The sequence below is a fragment of the Elephantulus edwardii genome, unplaced genomic scaffold, assembly GCF_000299155.1.
Source record: "Elephantulus edwardii isolate Elephantulus edwardi_28Jun2011 unplaced genomic scaffold, EleEdw1.0 scaffold00073, whole genome shotgun sequence".
In the NCBI taxonomy this organism is placed as follows: Eukaryota; Metazoa; Chordata; class Mammalia; order Macroscelidea; family Macroscelididae; genus Elephantulus; species Elephantulus edwardii.
This window is the reverse complement of record NW_006399823.1, coordinates 212,107-239,874: the sequence shown is the minus strand read 5'-3', so window position 1 is coordinate 239,874 and position 27,768 is coordinate 212,107. Positions and strand designations below refer to the sequence as shown.

General features: G+C 41.5%; 1 protein-coding gene across 2 annotated transcripts in view; it reads right to left on the bottom strand.

The window, feature by feature from the left end:
- Window positions 1–5,028: 5,028 nt before the first annotated feature.
- Window positions 5,029–27,768, bottom strand: part of LMCD1 (LIM and cysteine-rich domains 1) — an 85,449-nt gene continuing 62,709 nt past the window's right edge. For both annotated transcript variants that reach the window (XM_006888896.1, XM_006888897.1), the window contains 3 exons: window positions 27,090–27,419; window positions 8,548–8,763; window positions 5,029–5,294 (listed from right to left, as the gene is read on the bottom strand). In XM_006888896.1, the coding sequence (XP_006888958.1) occupies window positions 5,136–5,294; window positions 8,548–8,763; window positions 27,090–27,419 (705 nt within the window). In that variant the 3' untranslated portion in view covers window positions 5,029–5,135. The remainder of the gene's footprint in view (window positions 5,295–8,547; window positions 8,764–27,089; window positions 27,420–27,768) is intronic.

The window sequence follows — 27,768 nt, the reverse complement described above, 5'->3', positions numbered from 1 at the left end:
CCAGTTATTCCACTACTTGAAATATACCCTGAGAAAATGAGAACTGAGGCACAAACTGAGATTTGTACACCAGTGTTCATAGCAGCATTATTCACCATCTCAAGAACATGGAAACAGTCCAATGTCTAACCACAAACGAATGGATTGAGAAATCATGATACATTCTCACAATGGAATACTATGTAGCACATAGAAGCAAAAACTTTGTAAATTATTACCTAACTTGGGAGGGACTAGAGAGCATTATGCTAAGTAAACTAACTCAGTCCCACAAGGATAAATATTGTATGAATCTGTTATTGTAGAATGAGTATAAGAATCCAGGAGGGGTGAGAGAGGCTGGAAGCAGAGGGATGTGGATGTGCAGGGGTGGGTGGGGGGAGTTAATCACTGGGTTGTACAATTTGATGGATGGGGGTAAGGCAAGTGGAAAGAATTTGTTCAAATTTGTATTCAAATTTTGTAAATAAATGAGTAGAGAGGAACAAAAAAAGCTCCGGGTGGGGGAAAGAAGTGAAAATTAAAAGGGCTGTAAAACAAAAACAAAAACAAACCAATAACCCTTAAAGATAACAAGACAGTAAGAACACATACGTTCTGCTGATAACTCATTCTTTCTTTGTTTACTGTCTTAGTCACATATTGCTTCTGGAACAACACAAAAGCCACAAGTGTGTGGTTTTAAAAGACAAGGAATTTATTATCTGACAGTTTTGCAAACTAGAAGTACAAATCAAGACATCAGCTCTAGATAAGGATTCATCTGTGTCAGTAGTCTCAGTGTTCCTTGAAGTTTCTTGCTTCCCTCTTATGTGTGTGCTTTTCTCCAGTCCTCTCTTTTTATAAGAAATCTTAGTCAGCTCATTTTATAAGACATGTCTTAGAAGAGATCAGGTTTAGGATCCACCCTACTCTGTTAGAAGCTAATTATGCAACTCTGAAAAACAATGAAGAACTCTGGAAACACTACATGACATATACAAGTCTAGAAGGTGTTATAATGAACGAAAAAGTCAGTCACAAAAGGAAAAATGGTGTGTGAGACCACTGTTGTTAAAATAAGACGGCTAAGGGGTAGAGGACTGAGAGAGCAGGAGTAGAATGGATGGACAATGAACACAGTAAGGGAATAGGGGAAAGGAACTTGAAGTGAGTGGACAATCGGACAACATGTGTATTACAATTGACAATCTATAACAGAACATACATAATTGATCTAATTGGAAGGGAGGTTAAGGGGGGAAAAAGTCTAAGGAAAGGTTTACACACAGATAAAAGCAGTTGCAGAGGGTTGACTGACAAAGACCTGAAAGGAAAATTTAAAATAATAATAATGTCCCCAAGCCCATGCCTTTGATCTGTATTGTAAGAACCTATACCTTTGATCTGTATTGTAAAAACCTATACCTTTGATCAGTATTTTAAGAACCTATACCTTTGATCTTGTGTGAATGTTTGTGTTCCAGGAACTAGCTGACCACAAACTGAAGAAACAATTACTGGCAAAAACCATATTTTAACTAACGTCGGCAGCAGGCACCTGACCTAAAATTGAACTTCTCCTCTTCCAAAGAGCCAATGAGCTATCTCTATGCCAAAGAACCCCTAGACTTAGTATAAATTCCCTTGCTTTTTGAGGTTCAGGGTCGACTTCCCTGTCTCACTTCTGAGATAAAAGTCGTCCCGAAGCTTCGTCAAGAAATGCCTCTTGTGCTTACATCAAGTGGACCTGGTGTGAGTTGCTCGGGGTCGCGGCTGGTCTGGGAAAAGCCCTAGCTTGGGGTCTTTCAGACCCAAGGTGAGGGGAGAGGAAGTAAGAGATTATTGAATGGATGTATAAAGTGAAGGGGAAGAGAATACAGCAAGGTTTTGATAGGATGTTGTAAACAAGGGTATTGTACAATTGACAGTTCTCCCCAAACACAATTAACAACCAGACCCTCAGGCCTGCAGTCCTTGGGCCCAACTGATTTTTAAATACAAAGACTCACCCACCAGGTTCTGATTTAGGTTTACAGCCCACAGAGGATTGTTAACTAAATCAAAAAACCAATCATCTTACACTTGATTGTTAACAAAATAAAAAACAACCAAACTGTTTATGCCTGACTTTCAGTTAAATCAAAACAATCTACCCTCCTGAATCCAACTGCTTCACACTGAAGGCTATAAACTGGAGACTCTTAGTCAGGGCCCAAATGACTTTTGTGAGGACTTGAAGCACTTGTTGCAGAAGGTCAACAAATGCAGCCTTCCATATGGATTGTGTCTCAGTAGCAAGAAAAGAAAAAAAAAAAAGATTCTTCCCACTGTTTCAACAGGCAGTGTCATGATGGATGGAGAGAAGATTGAAACTGTCAATAGCTTCATCTTGCTTGGATCCACAATTAACACCTTTGGTACAAGCAGTTAGAAAATAGGAGACACATTGCACTGGAAAAATCTGCAGTTAGGGATCTTTCCAAATTATTGAGAAGTAAAAATGTCAGTTTGAGGACTAAGGTGTGTCTGCTTCAGGCCATGGTCTTGAAAAGATTGAAATTAATATAGTCCCTATAGTTCTCAGCTGAATTAAACTTAAGTTTCTATAGTTCTCAGCTAAGCTGAACTCAGGAATTTTCCATTGTCCTTGGTAGAGCCCCACACCCAGCTGTATCCAAGGCAACAGTATTTCAAGAATGGCTAGCAGAAAGGCAGAGCAAATAAGCAAAGATTGTTTCTCAACTGATAACCCATGTGCCTTTGTTTCCCGACTGATAACCAATGTATCTTGTGCTTTTCCACTGCCCTGGAGTTTGAACTCACTGTATACTTAAGAATTTATGACACCACTCTATGGTTAAAGATCTATCTAACTGCTACATGTGCTACGTGACTGCCGCAAGTGCTACGTGCAACAATGCTGTGTAAACCTTGAGTGAACACTGAACCAATGAATTCAAATTGTGCTTTCATCACCCAATGAGAAGCTGATACTCAGTTGTATCCCCCTAAAGTGTATAAAAAAACCCAACTTTGTCTGCTCTCAGTCGGTTCCTTTATCTCTTGCCAGAGATAAGGGTCGGCCCGGAGCTCCGCAATAAACCTCTTATCTCTTGCTGTTGCATCAAGCCGGTGTCTTGGAGTCTTGGGTCTTCGCCGTCCACTCGGGACAGAACAGGACCAGCGGTTTGGGGGTCCTTCAGTCTTTCTGATTACTAGCTATGCATCTGAGACCTGGACAATGAATAAGGACGAAAGAAAAGAATTGATAATTGATGCCTTTTAGCTGTGGTGTTGGAGAAGAGCACTGAACATCCCATGGACAGCCAAGAGAATGAATAGATATGTCTTGGAGAGAATTCAGCCGGAGTGCTCTTTGGAAGCAAGAATGATGAGGCTTCGGGCATGTTGCTAGAGGACATGATGTTGGTAAGGGTGGAGGGTTGGTGCAGGAGAAGAAGACCCTCAACCAGGTGGATTGACAAGGTGACTGCTGCAATGGGCTCTTGTGTGTCAGGAGGTGTGAGGATGGCACAGGACAGGAGTAGGTTTAAATCTTTTGTTCATAAGTTCACTATGAGTAGTACTCAACTGAATGGCACCTAAAAAACAACAACTTACTGTGTGACTCCTTCCCACAACAGCATCATTTTCAGTCTGAGGTCTTCAACGGTATGAATGGGTAACATACATGACATTACACAGTCTCATCTTTCATGTAATTTTCTCATATTTGAAGCCAAATACCGCAAAAAATTTAAAACTTCTTGGGTATCAATTGCAGTAATATTTGCTATTATTAAGAATGAGAAACTAAGTTCACGAAAAATATATTTACAAATAAGAAAACATATTGCATCACATAAAGGATAAAGAGAGAACTTGTTTTGTGTGGCAATAAGAAGGGGAATTGGAAAAAAAAAAAGAAAAAAAAGAAGGGGAATTGGGTCACTGGCTTAGTGGCATAATCAAAGGACCTTGGATATTTAGGGAGCTCTGGTGGCTTAGTGGTAAGAAATTATGCTGCCAACTCAATGGTATGCAGCTGGAATCCACAATGTGCTCCACAGGAGAAAGATGGGCAATCTCCTCTCATGCAATTCATTGTCTCTGAAAACCCACTGGAGGGTCAGCTATGAGTTGGTTCCAACTCAATGTTACATAACAAAAGTAACAGAGGCTGCTTAGGGAGCTCTGGTGGTGCAGCTGATAAGGACTTGTGCCACTGACCTAAAAGTGGCATTACTCTGGCAGGTTGAATCCATCTACTGCTCCTTGGGACAATCTTCTCCCATGTGATTTATAGCTTCTGCAAACACACCAGAAAGTCAGCTCTGAGCTCTTTTGACAATAATAACAGTTTTGAGAGTTGCCTATCATCTTTAGCTTATTGGCTTATTCTTAAAATCTGCCCGTCAGTGTTCTAAGATGTCCCCAGCATTCAGAGTACGGTGGCCTAGTCAACCCAAAGACGAGTAGTTCAAATCCACTAGCTGCTGTGAAGAAGAATAAGGAGTCTCCTTCCGTGTGAATTACAACTTCTGAAAACCAGCTGGAAGGTCAGCTCTGAGTCAGTTTTTACTCAATGGCAATGAGGTGTTGCTTGAGTTTTTTATTTGGGGTTTGTGATTTGTCCCCCACCCCCAGTTTCATAAATCACTGCTGTGGTGTAAATAAGTAGATAATGGTATATAATGCATAAAATTTTTATTGATATTATTTTTATCATGCAAAAAATAACCCCCTACAGCTGTTTTTAACATTCATATTCCATTTGAAAAGAGGACCCCAGCCCACTGCCCTGGAGGAGCTTCCTGATAGGAACAAGCACACACATGCTAGATCTATGCCATTTGAGCACTGAGAACTGCATTCTGGGAAACGAGTCGTTGTAAGATGCTATTTTGTGCCTTTAGTTGGTTGTAGCTGGGAAACAACAGTAATAATAAGAGCAAAAACAATTCCATTGTGAGATTTCATAGAACATTTCCACCTTTGAAACTAGTGACCCTCCAGGATTCAAGATCACTCAACCTAAAATTAGCATTTGTGTTGCTTTCTGGCTGAAACCAGAACCTCAGGATGACTTCAGCACACACTGGCTCTTCTCCTGAGTAGGGCTCTGGGGGTCCTGGTTGTGGACAAGCAGCCCTTCAGGACTGTCTGGATTTGCTGCAAGTTGGGCAGAGGAGCTGGCCCTTGGTGACGATGTATGCCCGGCCACTCAGCAGCTGCTCGCAGCCCTCACAGACAAAATGCTTTCGGTGCCAGGCCAGGTCTTCCACACGCTGGTAGTCCTCCGAGAATATTATCTGAGTAGGGGAGAAGAAATGCACAACTTAGCTTTTTTCCTAGGTAGATAAATTGGACCAAGGTCAAGTTGTAGGGTGACAGTTTATCTCACTTTGATTTTTTTTTTGTCACTGAAGTTGTTTTTAATATTTTTTTCTTTACCAATTTTTTCTTTTTTTAAATTTTATATTGGTTTGCTTACAAAGTTCGTATACATTGTGTTTCACACTATTCTTCATTCACATTGTCTTTAATGCAATCATGCCCATGTGCCCATGCATGACGTGAAGTATCTCCAAGGACAAGTCAGAAATAAATCTGAGGCAGTAAGTATGTAGTATTTTAGGAAGGCTGTAGTTGCATGCTAGCTTTTCAAGTAGCAGAGAAAATCATTCTCTATTATAGGCAGGTTTTACTTTTCTAGCATCTTTGATATTTAGTGGGTCAAATTCCATGTCCAGCTGTGTGCTTAGACAGGTTTACCAGGTGACAGGCTTACTGACAGTACCTCAGGATTATAACCCAATCCTGAGGTGCTGCTTATGATCCACTGTCACGAGCCAGCACACAGAAGTTCCTTTAGGACCTGAACAAAATGATGCTGGAATACATATATTTCAAGGAACTGCTGAGGCTCAGAAAGAGCAGAAACCCATCACATGCTTTTCTGGTTAAACATGCTTTCTACTTTAATAGCAAAGTAAGAACCAATGCAAGTCAAAATAAGAACTAGTGCACTTAGATAGTTTTCAGTTTTATCTCTCTGTGCCTCAATTTCCTTTTCTGTACAATAAAGATATAGCTACTACCACCACCCAGGGCTTTATGAGCACTAAATGAGCTAACAATTCTCAAGGGTTTGGATTAGTCACTAACACTAAGTAAGCTTCACTGAGCTACACTCTTCTTAAATGAAAAATGAGGATAATCTCTCCCCAAAGGGTTGTGAGTTTAAATGGTACAATTCACAGAATAAACAGCATATTGCCAACCTGTGGTAAGACCTTAATAAATTATAAAAATTCTTACTTTGAGTAAGTGTTGTTATTATTGGTATGTGCCATCAAGTTGCCTGCGACTCATAGCGACCCTATGTACAACAGCCCTAAACCCTGCCCTATCCTGTGCCAATCTTATTGTCTCTGACACACCTACCCTCATTATCCCAGTCACTGATTCAATCCATCTCATTGAGGGTCTTCCTCTCGTATGCTGTCCTTCCACCCTCCCAAGCATGAGGTCCCTCTCCAAGGACTGGTCCATCCTTGCAATATGTTCAAAGTATGTCAGACTAAGCTTCAGAATCCTTGCCTCCAAAGAACAGCCTGGTCTCACCCTCTCTAGGATGAACCTGTTTGTTCTCCTAGTAGTCCATGTTATATTCAATACTTTTCTCCAGCACCACAGCTCAAAGGCATTAATTCTCCTTCTATCATCCCTAATCACTGTCCAGCTTTCTGATGTATGGTAAGTAATTGCAAAGACTATGACCTGGATCAGGGACATCTTAGTCTCCAGTCTGACATCATTGCTCTTCAGTACTTCGGAGAGGTGTCTTTTAATTTCCTGGCTGCTGGTACCAAGAATGTTGATTGTTAATGGTAGGTCTCTCAAAAGATTTATTTAGGAGATAGGCCTACTGAGAGACTTTATCAAAGTCTGTTTCCCTTTTAATATAGCTTGATAGCACGGTTATTAAGCAAGAGAACTGACCGCAGGACCTTAGCTTTATTTAGAGACTACTACATAGTAGGGAGCTCTGGTGGCTTAGTTGTGCTATGCAGTTCGAATCCATCAGCTACTCCATGCAAAAAAGATGGACATCCTCCTCCTGTGTGATTGACTGCATTCGAAAACTCACTGGAGGGTCAGCTATGAGTCAAGTCCTACTAGATGGCACAAAACAACAACATAACAACATGGTAGATGTAGGTGACAGATGACAGATTTTCAATCAATATGAAGACATTTCTATAACAATCATTACTTAAAGTTCATAGAGGTTACAGAGGCATGTTGTTTAGGAAGTGGATACCACTCTTGCTTCCAAATCTGTCTTAAACTGGGAGCTCCACCAAACACTGTTTACCATGTTTCCACGGGTAACCGTTATGGCATTTAACACTACAATGGCACAGGGTTCAGCATCACAACAAATCCAGATTACCTCAGTACAGCAAATTGACAGAAGAGTGCTGTACGACTTGGAAGAATGTTCCTCCAAAATATAATAAGATGAGGTCCAAGAGCCCAACCAACTTTTAAATTAAAAGATCTCTTGTTGACATAAGAGGCTTAAATCACAAAACAGCCAGACATTCCACCTGACCCTCAACCAGAACAAGCATGCCCATCTTAACAGGTTCCTGCCATATCACCCAGTCACCAAAGTGTAGGGCGAAGGGCTCAAAAAGGACCCTCCAGGATGTCCTGTTGACACTTAAAAATAAGGACCCTCCTGTGGATGTGCAGCCTCTCAAAACCTGGTGTATAGTACAGTACAATAAAATATAAATAAAAATATAGTGTATTTTATTAGTATATTTTATATAAATAAAATATAGTATGATATGATGCATGATGCATTTTGTCATAAGAGAAGCTGGGGAACTCTGGTGGCCTAGTGATAAGGAGTTGCACTGCCAACAACGAAGGCACATGGTTCGAATCCACCAGCTAGTCCAAAGGAGAAAGATGGACAGTTGCTTCCAATGAGGTTTATTCTCTTTGAAAATCTGTTAGAGGGTCAGCAAAGAGTTGGGTCCAACCTGGTGGCACATAACAAGAAGAAGAGGGGCTATCATTTATTATTCACTATGTCAAACATTTTCAAACATTATCTCGTTTGTTCTCATAGCAGCTCCACAGGATATGAACTACTATTATTCCAACTTTACATGTGATAACACTGAGGCACAAGAAGTTTGATAAGCAGACAAAAGTTATCCAACTATTAAATGCAGAGCCCAGGTCTTAGTATGGGCAGTCTCAGTCATGGATATTTTCCCCCAATAGTCTCCCAAGGACTTAGTAGCTGCCAGGAGATGAGTGATGTGCTGTGTTCCTGACTCATCTCAACAGTCCCACGGTGGGCAGGTCAGTCTCAGTTTGCAATGAGCAAACAGGGGCTGAAGGAGATCAGTTGGGCCTGCACATTAGTTTTCTTTTAAGTATATGGAATACAACAGTGAAGCCAAACAACTCTTACTTTCTGGGTTCTCAGCGCAGAAATGGGGTTGCCAGTTCATCTCCTTCCTCTGCCCCTCAACTTACCTCATCACACCCAGAGCACCTGGGCCTCATGCTCTCACAGTAATGGCGACCACACCAGATTGCACCGTCCTTCCAGAAATAGATGAGGTCGACCAGTGGCTCGGAACACTTGGTGCACACGAAGCAAGTTGGATGCCACTGCTTGTTGTAGCCTGCCCTGTCAGAGTAGACCACAGGGCTGTCAGTGGGGGCCACTCCCTTGCAGAGCTCACAGACCTGGAGGACCAGAAGAACAAAATAGTCAGAAGAGTATAATGATGTGAGTTCAAATCCCAGCTCCTGCCTCTTGCCAATGTTCATCCATTTTCTCATCTACAAAATCCACTGCTACTGAGTGAGAACTGATTCAGTTTACCTTCCAAGCTATAAGTTGCACAATATGAGTGAGACTGTCCATCTTTCCCTCAAGGAGTTCCTGATGGGAGAGAGATGTAGCCTTTGGCTTATCCACATAATTCCCTATGAGCTAGACTACCAGAGGTCCCTTGTACAGAAATGGCATAATACTGCCTACCTAGTAGGTTGTTTTTTTGGACTCAAGGTCATATTTTGTTTCATTTTCTTCAGCTTGAAATTGCACATGAGTAATTGGTGGTCTGTTTCACAGTCAGCCCCCAGCTTTGTTTTGACTGCTAAGATTGAGCTTTCCCATCTACTCTTTTGACAGATATAATCAATCTGATTTCTGTGTAATCTGTCAAGTGAGGTCCCTGTGTACAGCCATCACTTATGTTTTTTGAAGAAGGTATCTGCTATGAATTGATCATTGATAGTACAAAATTCTAGCATCCTCTCTCCAGCCTCGTTTCTGTCACCAGTGCCATACAACTAACACTTCTTTGTTTCCAACTTTTTTTTTAACTGAACTTCATTTGTTTCCAATGGATTAAAAATCTTATCTTGGTAACGTATCTGAACATTAATGACCAGACCAGCCAAGCTGTAGGATGACATAAAAAAAACATCATCAGTGAAAAAAGGAAAATGCCCCTTCAAAGATAAGAAAGGAAAGACTAAAATGGATGTCAGATGAGACTCTATTGTGCACAGTTTACAGAGGCCGAAAGAAAAGGAAGAAATGCTAAAGTAAGAAAGCTGAGCAGAATTTCAAAGTAGCTCAAGAAGACAAAGCTTCTTGGCGGATAACAACAAAATATCCTGAAGCAACCGTGTGGACAAACACAAATAGAGAGCACTCCTCAAGCAACCCCTGCTGGCCCAGATTCAGTTATTCCTAGCATCAAGGACTAAGTCGCATGACTGAAGGAGCTCCAGGAGGTTTCAGAAGACTCCAGCCCCAACCTTAACGCTGCCCCAAATGATGGCAAGCAGAACAGAGACAAGCTGTCTTGTTTCTGAGTCCTGTCCAAATTGCTGAGATATAAGAAAAATGAATGTTGTTTCAAGCTAATCAGTTTTGAGTGGTTTGATAAGTACCATTAGATAGCAGCGACATCAAACCTAGGCATGCAGGATTATTAACATGGAAGTGACCCAGATGCAAGTGTTTTAGGCCAGCAGTAGATTAAGGACAGTGGCCAAGAGTTACACAGCCCAAGTGCTGCCTCTACAGACCAGGCTGCAACAGCCCACAGAGAGGGAGCAGCCGGTATAGAACATCCTCTAAAGGAGCATAATCCTCCACTGTGGCTGCCAGAAGTTCTGTCCTTATCATGCTGTTTTCTTCTGGAGAGCTCTTATCCCAAGGCCTAAACCCAGTCTAAACCCAGAGTGCCTCGTGAAAAATCTCACTATTATGATACAGTAAATATTAACATAACAGCCTTGATACCCAGGTGCTGGTTTCTTTCCAACACAAACGCTCAACAACTTATTTATAAACAGTGTCTCCCGATTTCCTCTTATGGTGATTATTCACCATCTTGGCTTTGTAACCTCTTGCAGCTGTATCTTTTTCTTCTGGTCTAGCATAGTTTCTGGCATCCTTCACTCTCTGGTGTTAAGTGACTCTCATCTTTTTGAGGCTCCCTATGATATAGGCTGGGCAGGTGGGGCAAAGAATTGTTAGGGTTACAGACTTTGGAATGAGGTTACTACTAGGGGAACTCTGGTGGTCTAGTGGTAAAGAGTTACACTCGCAACTCAAAGGGGGACAGTAGATGGGCAGTCTCCTCTCATGTGATTAACTGCCTCTGAAAACCTGCTGGAAGGTCAATTATGAGTTGGTTCTGACTCAATGGTGCACAACAACAAATATGAACAGTGGAGACCTAGCACATTCTGTTCACACGTGTGATAGGTCTAGGCTCCTAGAAAATGCTTTGTTGATGTTTCAGTTAACCAATTTCAACTCATGGCAGCCTTATGTTCTGAGGAGCCACTGGGTTGATTCAAACTGCCAACCTTTCTGCTATTATTGAACACGTAATCGTTTGTACCACCCCTGAGGCAGGGTAAAGTTAGTCACTACTGTCAACCAGCTGCCTCACCTTCAACCTCTTAGAGCTCTCTGCTAAGTGAAGTAACACGCTGGCCTTTTTAAAGAAATCTCCCTCAGTTGTTATTTGGAGAGGTGTGGGTAGAATGGAGCCAGGAAGATGTCATAAATGCTATACTTCTAAGAGAGAACTTCGGCATGCTCTCAAACCCAGCCTTGACAAATGTGTGTGCAGGACCAGAGAAAGCATGCACTATGGTTTACAGGCTGGGTAGAAAGCAAGCCTTGCGTGGAGCCATCTCTATATTAACAACCCCACCCAGTGCATGGAGATGCAGGGGACTCTGGACCTTCTATTATCTGGATTCTGATGTGACTTAGGATAAAACACTCACCAGCTAAATGACTTGACAATTCCCTCCACTCTATGTTTTGATTGTTTTTATTTCATCTGTGGTCCACAGTAGAAAATACATTCTATGGATGCCCTTATCAGGTATACACATTCACAAACTTTTAACAAATATTTCACTCCCCTGACACTTATTTTTTGTTATAATCTTAAATTTATTTCACACTTACTAGTGAAATCCGAAGTCGGAAAACACCATTTAACTTCAGTAAAACTTGTCTTCATTTATTTATATAATGGGGAAGAACATAAGGTTAAGTACTTGGCTATTAACTGAAGGGTTACGAGTTTGAACCTATCCAAAGCTGGCCCATAAGAAAGGCCTGGCACTCTGTTTCCAAACCTGGAAAACTCAATCACAGTTTCACTCTGACGCTTCTGGAATTACCGTGAGTTGGGATGGACTGAACACTAACAGCAGCAGCAACAGGACTACTAACTAACTATTCATTAATTAACTAATTAAAAAGTGTAAGGGAGGCTTAGTGTCAATTGTACGTGGCCTCCGGTGTCTTGAGGAGCCGCAGATATGGAGGGATCCAGGTACTTGTAGTGCCCAGGCCTGTCTTTCATTGTTTTTGTTCAGACATTCCTCTAGGTCGTATAGCCCTGGCGTACAAGTTGCCGTACCACGGTCACTTGTGGTTGCTGTGAGGCTGAACACTGTGACGCTGATGTGTCAAATGTGTTAATGGTTGGTTACCCATGGTGGACAGTGTTGGGTGAAACTCCCCGATTAAAACAAGCTTGGAAGCAGGAGTGGCATCCACTTCCATAATAGCTTGACTCCGGAAACCCTATGAACCTGGAGAGAGGATGAGAGGCACACAAGCGTCAAGGACTCTCCTTCATAGGGTCACTATGAGTCACCTGCGACTCAACAGCACTTAACAACAAGTGTGAAGTCTAGGATATAAATGAATGGCAGATGATGAGAGCATCATCATCGCTGCCTAACCCAAAATGAAAACCGTTATCAATGAGTCAACTGAGACTCAAGGTGACTGTGTGCAGAGTGGAACTGCACCCCCCTGGGGGCTGTCAGGACCTCAGCCTTCTGGAAGCATGTCACCAAGGCTTGTTTCGGTGGCACCTCTGAGTTGGTTCCAACTGGCACATGCCAAGCAGTACCTGAGTGCTCCACTGCCTGCACCACTGCACCACCCAGGCACTTCCACTACCACTTACCCTGTAACAAAACCCCACACCAACCCAGCTGCCATGATTCACCGCAAGCCCACGTGTGTCTGAAGTGGTACTGAGCGCCACAGGATTTCCAATGGCTGAGATCTTGGAAGTTGACCCAGGCTTTCTGAGGGGCTACTGAGTGAATATGAACCTTCTGGTATGCAGACACACACACACACACACACACACACACACACACACACAAACACACTTACCATTTGTACTGCCCTTGAAGAGACTCTTAACTTGCCATAACAAGTTAAAATTTGGTAAAACCCAAGTAATAAATAAAAAGCTGAAACCACTTTTTAAATTGCTCCTTTAGTCCAAGGGGAGACAAAATATATCTCGTGGACCAAATCCAACCCATAACTTGTCTTTGTAAACACATTTTGGTAACAATACAGCCATGCTCACCTGCTAATATTTCATCTATAACTGCCTGCTAGCTACAGTGGCAGGTTTGAGGACTTGTAACTGAGAATGGATGGCCTGCAATGAATGATATATTCAGTCTGATTTGTGCAAAAAATTGCTAATTCCAGTTCTAGTCAATGGAATATTATACAGCCCACTCTGGGGTAGATACGGAAGTAGAGAAGAAACCTGAGAGGGCCAGGGGACAAGAGGGAAAAGTAATTAAAGTAAAAGAAATGGGAGAAAGGTGATTTTCTTTGGGAAAAAGATTTACTTTATTATTACTAAAGTATTTTCACCAGAAAGAAGGGGAACCAGATGTTAAGCTTGGTAACTGGTGATTTTGCAATGCTCAGAGAGTCTGGGGTGGGAACACAAGGGAGTAAAGAAAGAGGATCTATTACATTGAGTACCCCCATGGATCTGAGACAAGGGGTGCCAAAAATTGATCTCTGGGACCCCCACTCTTCAGTCCTCCAGATTAGAGACCAGCTCATGGGGTGGGTGGTGGCTTAAAATTCCCACAGAGAGCTGACAGAGAAGCCAGTGTGCCCAGCCCGCAAGCCAAACATCTGCCTGGACAAAGACTTGGAAGTCCTGTGCCCACAAATATGTTTCTCCTGGAGGCTGGAGACTGTAGCTGCCAAACAGGCAGTAGCTAAATTTCCGCTGGAGAGGCAAACCTCTGGAGAGAGTGGGGTGGCCCTTCTGCCTCTCAGCATCCTGTTGGGTAATTTGGGATCAAATCAACACAATTTTATCACTTTGAGTAATATTTAAATGTCTCAATTTTTGTTTTTCCTTTTAGTTTTTTCTCTTTGGTAAAATCACTTGGCCTGAGAAAGGAAAATGGTAGGATAGGGGAAGGGGCAAGGCAGGAGGAGAAGATGCTGGCAGGAACAAAACACTCCTAGAGTGGAAATTACATCCAATGATATGTTCTGATATTTGGCTTTCTTTAGTTACAATTATGGGGTGTGGAGAAGAGCAGAATTTCCTGGGCAAAATGACCATGCTCAGAAAATCTGTGTCTTTAGTTTCTGAGAAAATCTGCTAAACCCAGGAGAATGATTTAGTGGAGTTATTAACAATCAGAGCATTGGAGCCACCGCCTGCTGGACTCAGACATCCACAGATTTCATCCAGGTGGGAGAGGATGAAGCGGAAGCTTTAGAAGTTACGGAAGGGACTTTGGCCACATGACAATAACATGGTTCAGGTGGCCGCTGTTGGCAGTTTCTGGGTTATGGAACTTCGCAAAGTTCCCAAGACCATTAAGAACCCATAGTGATTAGGGCAGGAAAGCAATTTCCAATGCTTGTTCTTGGCAAGCAGGTAAGAAAGTCTCAAATGCTTCCCTGAGCTGGAAATGCATTACTGAGTCACTGGACACTCCACCTATATACAGATACAAAGCCATGCCCTTCCATGGTGGACCCCCACCTCCTGGGCTCCACCCAACACCCAGAACCAGACATGTTCAGACAGCACAACACTGATGAAGCAGAAAGACTAGAGTGGAATCCCAGACCCACCATTCACCAACTAAGTTGGTTACGATTCTGTGTCTCAGGTTCCTCATCTGTACAATGGGTATAACAACCTCACTCAGTGGGTGTTCAAGGTGACTGAGTTGATAACTGTTACTTTCCTTGCCCCCTCTCTAGTCTCTGCTTGTCTTGTATTCTCCACAGCCCCCTCTCCCTACCCGCCCTCTCTCTACTCACCCTCGCTTTACCCTTGTAAGGCAAAGGAGGACAAGCGGTTTCTGTCTCTGACCTCACAGAGGATTTGCAGTAACAGTGAGTGAGTTATTATCTGGGGTTTTTCCTGCAGTGGTAGCTCCTCTGAAGTTAGGTTCCCTTGATATAATTGGGAGTGAAAAAGCCAAACCCAAATTAGTCTAGAACAATGTTCACATCATTGTCTCTTAAATGCTCACTATGTACAAAATTTGAGGTATCTTTTCTGTTCAGTTTATCCAGAAGGCATTTGTTGTTGCTGTTATTGTTGTTAGCCTAACATGTTACAAACCACCACCAGGGTGCCTTACATGGTTTGAGTTTTTCTGTTGAGCTTCTCTCTAAGGCATCTTTACCAATCCATATCAGAGACGCTCAGATGTACCCTGAGACCATCTTCAGCAACACCATAGAACTTATGAAAAATGCACATTCTAAGGCTCCACCTTGGACCTCACAGTAGGAACCTTTGGGACTGAGCTCAGCCATCTGTGTTCTACTGCAGTCATTGTGAGCATAGTGTTCAAAATGGTTTTCCTAGCCATCGACTTCGACCTTAAAGTGGAAACATGAAATAAGGTGTATAAATGACAGGACGGGATTGGTCAGTGTTCACATCGCACCAGGTTTAAACTGAGCGGGTTTAGCAACAGAAGAATTGACTCTCACTACCAGTAGGGAAGAAGCAGAGTTTATGAGTCTTCCTCTAATCCTGATGCCACATATAGTCCAGATTCTTATAGTCCAGCTTCTTGGATTATGTGCTTAGTATACAGAATGAAAAAATAATTTGAAAAGATACAACCCTGATACACACTTGTCTTGATTTTAAACTATGCATTATATCCTTGTTCTGTTTAAACAATTGCTTTTGATCTGTGTACAGGCTTTGTTTGGGCACAAATAAGCATTCTGGGATTTCCAATCATCTCAACGTTAGTTGTAATTTATTATGATCTGCATATTAAATGCCTTCACATAGTCCATGGTTGTTGTTAGGTGCTGACAAGTTGATTATGACTCACAGTGAGCCTATGAGCAACATATCTGAACCCCGTCCTATCCTGTGCCATTGCCATCATCATCTCTGACACACTCAAGCCCATTGCTGCAGTCACTGTGTCAATCCAACTGGTTAAGAAGCTTCCTCTCTTTTGCTGTCCCTCCACCTTTCCAAGCATGATGTTCATAGAATACAAGAAACCTCTTTCTAGTATTCTTTGTTTTGAGCTAATAACATCCCTTATTCCATGACCTCTTGTGAATCCAGTTTGAATTTCTGGTAGTTCTCTGTCATCGTGCTGTACTCTAGCTGATTTTGAATTCTCTTTAGCAATATTCTGTTTCTGTGTGATGTTAATGCTAGCTTTTACAATTAATCTATTATGTGGGATCAATTCTTTTAATGTGAACACAAAAAATAGGTTTCTTTTATTCATTTGGCCCACCAGCTGTTAGATACTGTTTTTATTAGGTGTCACTGAGTTGGTGTTGACTCACAACCTTAAGAACAGGTCTGAGCCCTATCCTGTGCAATCCTTATTATTTCTGAGCCCACTGCCACAGTCACCGTGTCAAACTGCCTTGTAGATGGCAGTCCTCTCTTTCAATTACATTTCCAAGCATGATGTCCCTTTTTAAGAAATAGCTTCCCTCCTAAAAACTTGGTCAAAGTATGTGAGGCAAAACTTCACCATCCTTGCCTACGGAGCATGCTGGCTGCAATTTTTGCAAGACATATCTGTTTGTTTTTTCAGCTGTCCATGAGGTACTCAGTATTATTCTCCAACATGACAAGTCAAAGGCATCAATTCTTCATCTGCTATCTTTATTTTATTGTCCAGCTCTCAGATGTACAGTAGGTGTTTGAAAAGGCTGTCGCTTGAATTCAGCACACCTTGTTATTTAAATTGACATCACTGCTCTTCAGCACTTTGGAGAGATCCTTAATAGCAGATGTTCCCAATGCAATATGTTATTACTGCTGGAACCAAGGGTGCTGACTGTGGATCTAAGTAAGATAAAATCATTGAATGTATCAATCTTTTCTCCATATCTTCTATATACCCAGTCTTCTATAATAATGTTGCCAAATGGTCCAGCAGTGAGGATTTTTGTCTTCATGATGCTGAGATGCAATCCATATTGAAAGCTGTAGTCCTTGATCATCTGCAGCTAGTACTTTAGGTCCTGCTCAGTTTCAGCAAGCAAGGTTTTGTCATCTGCATAATGTAGGTTGTTGATGAGTTTTCTTCCAATCCTGATTCCACATTTTTCCTCATAAAGTCCAGCCTCCCAAGTGATCTATTCTGCATATAGATTGAAAAAGATATGGAGACATGACATTTCTGTGATGTATTCATTTCATGATTTTGAATGATGCAGTGTTTCCTTGCTCTGGTCTGAGGACTGCTTCCTGGTCCAAGTATAGGTTTCATATAAGCACAATCAAGTGTTCTGGGATTCCCATTTTCCTCAAGGTTAACTACAATTTGTTAACCACACAGTTAAATGCTTCTGCATAGTCAATGAAACACAGATAGACATTCCTCTGGTATTCTTTGCTTTCTGCTGAGATCTATCTGACATTGGTGATAATGTCTCTAGAGCCATGGCCTCTTCTAAACCCAGCTTGTATTTCCTGTAGTTCTTTGTCCATGTTCCAGTCATTTATAGATAATCTTCAGCAGGATTTTGCTTGTCTGTGATATGAGTGATAAAGTTCGATAATTTCCACACTCTGTTGGGTCACCATTTTTGGGAATGGGAATAAATATGGATCTCTTCCAGTCAGTTGGCCAGGTAATTGTCCTCCAGATTTCTTGGCACAACCCTGTGAGCACATCCAGGGTAGCATCTGTTTCTTGAAATATGTCAACTGGTATTCCATCAATTCTTGGGGGTTTATTCTTTGCCAAGTCCTTCAAAGCAGCCTTCACTTCCTCCTTCATCACCATTGCCTCTTGATCATATGTTGTTTCTTTAAATTCTTCTGTGTCAGCCAATTCTTTTGGTACAGTGACTCTGTATAGTCCTTCCATCTTCTTTTAATTCTTCTTGGATCATTCAATATTCTGCCCATAATATCCTTAAGTATTGCAACTCATGGCTTGAATTTGTTCTTTGGTTCCTCCAGCTTAAGAAATGCCAAGCAAGGTCAGCCCTTATAATTCTCTATGAAAACAGCATGGTACCAATTCAATGACAGGCACATAGACTAATGGAACGGAATTGAGAACACAGAAATGGACCCAGGTGGTCTACTGATATTTGACAAGGAAATAAAACACATCAAATGAGTCACTGACAACATCTTCAACAAACAGAGCTGGCAAAACTGAACTGCTAACTAGAAAACTGAAACAGGATCTACATTTTACACCACATCTCACAAAAATCAATTCAAGGTGGATCAGAGAGCTTGGAGTAAAGCCTAAAATCATAAAGTTCATCAAGAGACAAACTGAGATCAACCCTAGAAGGCTTAGTCTATGATATAAAAAAAGACTGCCAAATACAGCCAGAAATGCACAATCTGTAGAGGATAAAACTGATGAATGGAACCTTCTAAAGATTAAATCCCTGCGCACATCAAAAACTTCACAACAGATTGAAAAGAAAACCTACTGACTGGGAACAAACATTTGGCAATATCATTTCAGACAAGGGTCTCATATCAAAACTTTACAGATTCCTACAGGGCCTCCACAAGAAAAAGACTGATTACACAATTACAAAATGGGCAAAAGACATGGAAATATTTTGCACATTTCATTTTAATACTTTGCTTTGTCTTCCTGAGCTGCCCTTTGAAACCTTCTATTCAGCTCCTTACCTTCTTGACTTTTCTCTTTGCTTTGGCTTCTTGGTGCTCCAGTACAATATTCAGTTTCCTCTCACATCCATTTTGGTCTTTTCTTCTTCCTCTGTCTTTACCCCAGTCACTGAATCAATCCATCTCATTAAGAGTCTTCCTCTCCTGCACTGTCCTTCCACCCTCCCAAGCATGACGTCCCTCTCCGAGGACTGGTCCCTCATTGCAACATGTCCAAAGTATGTCAGACGAAGCTTCAGAGTCCTTGGCCCCATGGAGCAGCCTGCTTTAACCCTCTCCAGAATGAACCTGTTTATTCTCTTAGCAGTCCATAGTATATTCAATACTGTTCTCCAGAACCACAGCTCAAAGGCATCAATTCTCCTTCTATCCTCCCTAGTCACTGTCCAGCTCTCTGATGGATAGCAAGTGATTACAAACACCATGGGCTGTATCAGATGCACGTTAGTCTCCAAACTGATGTTGTTGCTCTTCAGTACTCTGGAGAGGTCTCTGACAGCAGATTTTCCCAGCTCAATATGTCTTTTCATTTCCTGGATGCTGGTGCCATGAGTATTGATTGTGGAGCCAAGCAAACTAAAGCTGTTAACAATCTCAATCTCTTCACCATCCATCATGATGCTGAGTCAGTTGGTCCAGTGGTGAGAATCTTTGTTTTCATGATATTGAACATGAACACTAATGAGCAAAGACCAGATGGCGGGAACGGCGGGGAGGGGGGATAGTCAAGGATATCATCCAGGAAGAGTGCAAAAGGTTATTAAAAAGAGGAGGAAGAAAAGACCAAATTGGATGTCAGAGGAGACTGAGTTTTGCACTAGAGTGCTGAGAAGCCAAAGCAAAGGGAAGAAGTAAAGATATTAAGGCGCTGAACAGAAGATTTCAAAGGGCAGAATGGAAAGACAAAGTAAAGTATTATAATGAAATGTGCAAAGCGCTGTAGTTGGAAAATCAAAGGGGCCGAACTCGCTCAGCATTTCTTAAGCTCAAGGAACTGAAGAACAAATTCAAACCTCGAGGTGTAATACTTAAGGATTTTTTTTGTAGAATATTAAATGATCCAGGAAGTATTAAAAGAAGATGCAAAGAGTATACAGAGTCATTGTACCAAAAGGAATTGGCGGACACAGAAGAATTTCATGAAACAACGTATGATCAAGAGCTTGTGGTGGTGAAGGAGGAAGTTCAAGCTGCTCTCAAAGAATTGGCAAAAAAAAAAATAGCTACAGGAATTGATGGAATTGAATCCATGTATATAGCCTGCATTTATATTTCTTACAAAAAGTATTTGCAATGAATAAATCATTAATTGTGCAGAATTCTATCCCCAGCCTTGTTTTTGTCACCAAGTCCATGTTTTCTGACAACTAATCCTTCTTCCTGGTTCACAACTTTCACATTCCAATCACTCATTATTATTAATGTATCTTGGTTGCATGCTCGGTCAGTTTTTGACTGGAAAAATTAGTAGAAATCATCTATTTCCTCCTCTCTGGCTCTGGCTTTTGGTGCATAAATTTGAATAATAGTGGTATTAGCAGGCCTTCCTTGTATGTGCATGGTATTATCCTGCCACTCACAATATTGTATTTCAAGATGGACCTAGAAAAGGACTTTTTAACTATGAAAGTGACCTTGTTTTTTCTCATCTTTTCATCTCTGGCATAGCCAATCCATATCATTTCACCAATATCTAGTGTCAGTATTATGCGTTCCATTTCTTTCTTAATGATGTCCAGTTTTCCTACATTCATGCTTCTCACATTCCACATTCCAGTCATTAGTTCCTGCTTACAACTGTTCTTCCTCTTTTGTGTTTCCAAATTTGAGGGCTCAGCCTCAGTTTCCATATCTTTTAGTCTACTCTAAGTGTGCTCTACATAGGGAAATGGTTAGCACTCCCTTAAAAAGGTAGGAACTGAAATATCATTCGATTCAGTAATCTATTAAGCATACAGCCTAAAGGAATAAAAGCTGCCACAAGAACAGTTAAGCATACAACCTTCTTCATTGTAGTATTTTTATAATGAGACATGGGGGGAAATGCAATTGTCCACCCATGGGTAAATGCATAAGCAAACTATGTATATATAAGCAATGGAATATTCTGTAATAACAAAGAAAAATGAAGAATTTGTGGAGTACTGCATCACATAGATGAAACTGGAGGACATTACATTGAGTGACAAATGTTCAGTTCCAAAGAACAAGTATTTTATGAGTATTTTACTATAAAAATGACCTACATGCAGAAAAAAAAAGAATTCTTCAAAGTGTGGCATTAGGATTGGTGGAAGATCTATCAACAATCTGCGTTAGGCAGATGACACAACCCTGCTCGCTGAAACTGAGGAGGACCTCATGCACTTACTGCAGAGGGTCAAGGACTGCAGCCTTCAGTATGGACTGAGGCTCAGTGTCAAGAAGACAAAGATTCTCACCACTGGACCAATCGGTAGCATCAGGATGGATGACGAAGAGATTGAGATTGTTCACTGCTTCAGTTTGCTAGGCTCCATGTTCAACACTCTCGGCACCAGCAGCCAGGAAATAAAAAAAAACCGTATTGCGATGGGAAAGTCTGTGGTTAGGGACCTCTCTAAAGTACTCAAGAGCAACGGTGTCTCTCTGGAGACTAAGGTGCGCCTGATACAGGCCATGGTCTTTGCAATCACTTGTTATGCATCAGAGAGTTGGACAATGACTAGGGAGGATAGAAGGAGAATTGATGCCTTTGAGCTGTCATGCTGGAGAAGAGTATTGACTGTTCCATGGACTGCCAAGAAAACAAACAGATCCATCCTGGAGAGGGTTAAACCAGGCTACTCCTTGGAGGCAAGGATTCTGGGGCTTCATCTGACATACTTTGGACATGTTGTTAGGAGAGACAGGTCCTTGGAGAGGGACATCATGCTGGGCAGAGTAGAGGGACAGTGCAGGAGGGGAAGACCCTCTATGACGTGGATTGATTCAGTGACTGGGCTAATCAGGATGGGTGTGTTAGAGGCAATGAGATTGGCACAGGATAGAGCAGGGTTTAGGGCTGTTGTACATAGGGTCGCTATGAGTCGCAAACGACTCGACGGCACATAACAACAACAACAACAACAACTTAGATGATTACCAGGGAAAGAAGGCCAGTGGAAAAATCAGAAAACAGATAATGTTGTTGTGTACCACCGGGTCAGAACAGACCCATAGCTGACCCTTTGGTGGGTTTTCAGAGACTATAAATTACTGTACATCCTTCTCCTACAGAGCAGCTGGTGGACTTGAACTGTTAACCTTTGGGATTGCAGCACAATTTCTTACCTCTAGGCCACCAGAGCTCACCGAAACAGATAAAATGGGTGAAGGGAAAAGAAATATGTATTAAAGTAACAAACAGCACTGCATCACCAAAGAAAGGGAAGATAGAGTAGTGCACAAGAATACAATCAGTAAAAGTAAACACTATTACAACCAAAATTTTACAATAACAGCAATAATAAACATCAATCTACAAGATAATGAGATGATACCTAACTGCCATTTTTAGTTGCATCTCTCCAATACCTGATAGTTACCTGGCCATTTGAACAGAAGAGATCTATATTGTTGTTATGTGCCATCGAGTCACCTGCGTCTCATAGTGACCTTATATATAACTGCTCTGAAGCCTGCTCTATCCTGAGCCAGTCTCACTGACTCTGATACACCTACCCCCACTGACCTAGTTACTATATTAATTCACCTCATCTGGGGTCTTTCAACTATGCTGTCCCTCAACTCTTCCAAGTATGATTTATACCTATTAAAAAAAAAGTAATGTACAATTGGATTGGTGGAGGGAGGGATGGGTAAAAGTTTGAAAAACAATGTATACGAATTTTATGAACTTTGTATGTAAACCAGTATAAATTCCTCTTTTTTAAAAAAAGTTATACAGACAGGTGGAAAGGACTATATTCATAACTACACACAGGTTTTGGAGATGACATTTTTTACATCTATATCAGTATATTCTGTAAACTTATCTGTGTATATAGTAGTGCCAACTAGGCACAAAGTTGTATAAACTTAATCAGAACCAAATATTTTGAGGTCAGTTGCTGGTCCAAGAACTTCAGAATTATAGTTTTGAGGGGACTTCAGGGCCAACTTACTTTCTCAAGGAGTAAGATAAAGACATTGTGAGTAGAGTCGTAAAGTTTTTGGGCTGCTGTGTAAGGTGCAACTACTGGACATTCTGTGTCTGGAACAAAGAAGAAGGAGGGAAAACAAAAGTGCATAGAAACAATGAGTCCAAAGGTCCAATAGACCACTTTTCAAAACTCCACATCCACAACCCTGAGATCAGAGGAACTAACTAGATGTCACCCAGTTACCACTGCCAACAATCTAGCAGAGATCAGAGTAGAAAGTTCTAGATACAGTGGGAGAAGAACATGGAACAAAATGAAAAACTACAAAGAATGGTCACATTTACTGTTCTTTTAGAGACTGGTGAAACCCCTAGGACTATTGTGCTCAGTCATCCTTCAAACTTGGAACAAGACTCACTCCAATGGTTCAACCTTTAAACAAACAATAGTCAGGCCTATAAGATGACTAATCACACCAGGAAGGCACTCATTCTTTACAATAATTGACCACACAATATTAAATCCTCGAACATATACTGACCTGAATTAGAACTGACTTAAGGACAATGTATTGTTTTTTTTTGTTGTTTTTTTTTTTAAATTTTTTTTTCAATGTATTGTTTTTTAGGATGCTAAACTGTCACAACTTTCTTGGGAAAGGTCAAACTATTTAGCATCCTAAAAAAAAAACAAACCAAAACCAAACAAACTTGCTGTGCTTCTGAGACCTGGACAATAAATAAGCATGATAGAAGAAGAATTTGTCGCCTTTGAGCTGTGGTATTGGAGAAGAGCAGTGAACATTCCATGGACAGTCAAGAGAACTAATCGATATAGCTTGGAGAGGGTGCAGCCAGAGTTCTCTTTGGAGGCAAATATGATGAGGCTTTGTCTCACATACTTCAAGCATGTTTCTAGGAAGCACTATTCCTTTGAGAGGTACATGGTTCTTGGAAGGGTGCAGGTTCAATAAAGGAGAGGACGACCCTCAACCAGGCGGATTGACATGGTGTAATAATGGGCTCTAATGTGTCAGGAAGTGTGAGGATGGCACAGGATAGGACAGGATTCAGATCTGTTGTTCTAGGATTGTTATGAGTCATATTTGACTCAACAGCCCCTAATAAAAACTAACAAACAGACACATACTGTCAACACTGCTCCAGCGTGATTTCTGTCATCATTCTCTCTTTTTGCATTCTTCACAAGTATTTGCTAGGATTTGGGATTTCAAACTGAGTCCTAAACGTTTTCCATACTTCTAGATTCTCAAGTGCAATGCCCTAACCACTCCAAACCAAGGTCCCTGGCCTTCCTAAGGGGAGCAATATCAGCTTTTCTACCTGTTCTATCTACACTGCCCTTTCACTAGAAACTAGGGTTACACAGAACACACAGCACGGCAGGCACGCCTGCCCACTTCCATGGCTACTTACAGGGGTAAAGCTGTACTGCAGGTGGTCCATGGTCAAACCGTAAAGCCTTAGAAAGCCTGTGGAGCAGTTCTACTCTGTTCTATAGAGTAAATACGAATCATTATACATTCAATTGCATTAGGTTTTATTCTGGTTATTGTTAAAATGCTTCCAAAATGTTAGAAGTATTTTTAAATTAATAGTAGGCAAAGACCCAGGATCTCAGGCTGCCTTTACCATAGTTCCACATAAATATCTATCTGGGACTCCCAAATTGTAGTAGAATCTAATTCTAATCAGCACTTCCTTAATTCTGATTCACAGTGACCCTAAATGACAGAGTAGAACTGTTTCAAATCTAAGTGCAAATAAGAGAGATGCAAATCAAAACTGCAACAAGATACTATCTCACTCCAGTAGCAGTGGCAAAGTTTAACAGGACAGCAAGCAGTAAATGCTGGAGAGGATGTGGAGAGATAGGAACTCTCATACACTCTTGGTGGGATTGTAAAAAGATACAACCACTCTGGAAGACAGTTCAGAGTTTCCTCGAAAAGCTGAACATAAAAATTCTGTATGACTCAGCGATTCCACTGCGAGGAATATACCCCAAGGAAACAGAACTGAGACACAAATGGAGATTTGTATACCAAAGTTCATCATCATTATTCCAATCCCAAGAACATGGAAACAGCCCAAATGTCCAAGCACAACTAAATAGATTGAGAAATTGTACATTCACACTATGGAATACTACCCAGCGCTCAGAAGCATGATTTTAAAAACAAAAAAACAAACACCAAAACTACATGAGTTGGCAGAGACTGCAGAGCATTATGTTGAGTGAACTAACTTACTCTCATAAGGACAAATGCTGCATAAGACCATTATTATAAAAATAGAAGGATAACTAGCAAAATGTATATGGGGGCCAAAGGGGGAAAGCAGTGGGAGCAGATAGGTGAGGATGGGTTGAGGGGAAATAACAGGATCACACAATTTGGTGGGTGGAGGGAGGGAGTAAAGGAAATGGGAATGATCCGACAGGGATCTAATCCGACAGGGATCTAAAAAGACAGGGTAATGATGGGCATAGTCCAATGGTGATTAACTTTATAGCAATTAATTTTACAATGTGAGGGAATGACTGTATGAAACATAATGCCAATGAAGGAAAGTGCGAAACATACAAAAAGCCATTATGTTCATGAATAAAACACAAGGCATATAAATAATTTCATGCATATTAATTTAAAAAAAGAAAAAAATCAAATGCAAGTAGAATGCCTCACCCTTCTCTCCTGGAATGGCAAGTAAGTTTGAATAATCAAGATTATTTTACGAATAGTAAGGGGTGATGGTGGTACAGTGCTTATATACTGAATTGCTAACTCGGTTGATTATTTCCTTGGGAAAGGCCATGAAAATAGGACCTTTGTGAAAGGGCATAATGACTTTAAAAGGCCTGTTTTCAACTTGTAATTATCCCAGATTCATGCTTTAATGACAGTTACTTGGTGTATATAAGGCAGGGTCAAAAGAAAAGACTAGTTTTAAAAAACCTAAAATATAGTAATTGTACATACTTTCCCCCCTTAATCTTGAGGACAGATATGCTTTATGAGAAATGGCTCTTTTTAATGTCATTACCAATTTACAGGCAGAGAAAATTACTTTTGTTCTTCTGTCTTTAAGTTCTCAGTATAAAAGGCTAGGAACTTTGGCGTGTAATGACATAGCTTCCCCATGTTAGACGAGACTCAAGTAATTAATTCCTTTTGCTTGTTATGGTACAGTTTAAGTAGTAACTTAAGATTGGCGGTTCAAACCCACCCAGTGACATGTAAGAAGAAAGGTCTAGTGATCTCTTATGGGAAAGATTACAACCATTGAAAAACCTTTTACTATTTTGTAACATATGAGCTCATCACCATGAGCATGAGCCAACTCAACAGCAAAAGAGTCCAGTTCTTTCATATTTGTTGTGGTTTAAGACAACTCAGTCTGTAAAGCTTTCATCTCCCAAATGCTGGCTTTTCTTGTGCTTTCTCAAAACAACTTTCTTAAGTGGCCCTATTTCCAACAGCCTATCTTTCACAGAGGTATCTCTTGAACATACAGCTCAAATAAAGTAAGTTTTATGATTAAAAGCCTGCCATAGCAGCCTTTGCCCCCTCAAATAAAGATCTAAATTTATGCCATTGTGGTTATAAAGTTCTGCTCATTTGATTTCATTAGCTTGGCAGGTAACTCATGCTAATTAACTTAATCTGACTGACAAATGAATGAGAGGTGTGACTCTTCCTGCAACTCACCAGTTCTGACCTCAACAACTCCTGTCCCCAGCTCCCCTTAGGACAACACACATGCACCTCATTGGGCTTCTGTCAATCCTCTGTACCTTTTTTTCTCTAACATACGGACTTTAAAAAAAAAAATCCAAAACCCCAAAACAACGGCAAACCACCACACGCTCATCTCTTTAAGGGGGTATACATGCTCTTAATAAGTCCCAAGGCCTGGTAGTCATTCTTCAGGATAGGCTTGTGCCTCACCTCTCCCTGGAAGCCAACTCTGACTCCCTAAACAACGTTAGTTGCTACTTTTCTGAGCGGTGACCGATGGGCCACAGCCTCCACTGGGATGTGAACCTCTTGCAGGTCAGTGTGCTTATATCATTTTTCATTGCCACTGAACTGGAGTCAATTCATAACTGCCCTTCTACTGGGTCCTCAGAGGCTGTAAATCACACAGGAGGAAACTGCTCACCTTCCTTCCTTGGCATTACCGCTTGATTTAAACCACCTGAGAAGTGCAGGGGGTTGAGAGTGCAACTATCTACAGATACACCCTCAGCACTCCCTGGTCCAGAGGAAGAGGGCCACAATACCTATGATTGCACAAACCTGTCAGTGTGTGACTGCAGGAACAAAGTCACAGAGTGAAGACTGGGCTGTGTAGTTTGCACTTAAACTGTTTCAGGCAGACATAGAGGCCTGGGAGAGACTTACATATTCCACGTCTTTGGACCCGACGCTGCCGTTGGTGGTTGGGGCTGTGTTCTCTGCACCCTCTGGCTTTTCTTGTTGCTTCCCTTCCTCCTTGGGCAGGCCACCTTGCCCTGGGAGGGCCACTTCTCCCACACCAAGGGCCTCACTCTTATACTGCTTGACAAATTCCTCCATTAATTTCAACTCGTTCTCCAAAAGTCCGAGACAGCGTGAGGGGTCCTGGTCGTAGATGGGCAGTTGATGCATGAGCTGGCGCCGGCGGTAAAGGGCACCCTCAGTGCCAGTCACTGGCTGCTTCTCCTTAGGGATGAGTTCCATGTACTGGAGACCCTGAGGAGGAAGAAGGAAATAATGAGAGGCGGGCCTGGCTCCAGCAGTCTCTGGACTCAGCCTGTCGCATGGGGCTGGAGCCAAAACAGAAAGCACAATGGAACCCACTGTAATATCTCCTAACACTACCTTTAAGACACATAGCCCTTGCATTGAAAAACAAGGAACTCATGCAGTATTATTAAAAATGGGTGACCCTGGAGGACATTATGCTGAGTGAAAGATCTCAGTCACAAAAGGACAAATGCTGCATAGTGCCACTGTTGTAAAACGGGACTGACATCAGGGTTGGGGTGAGACTGAGAAAAATTGGATAAATTATGTATACTGCATTGAAACAGATGAGGGA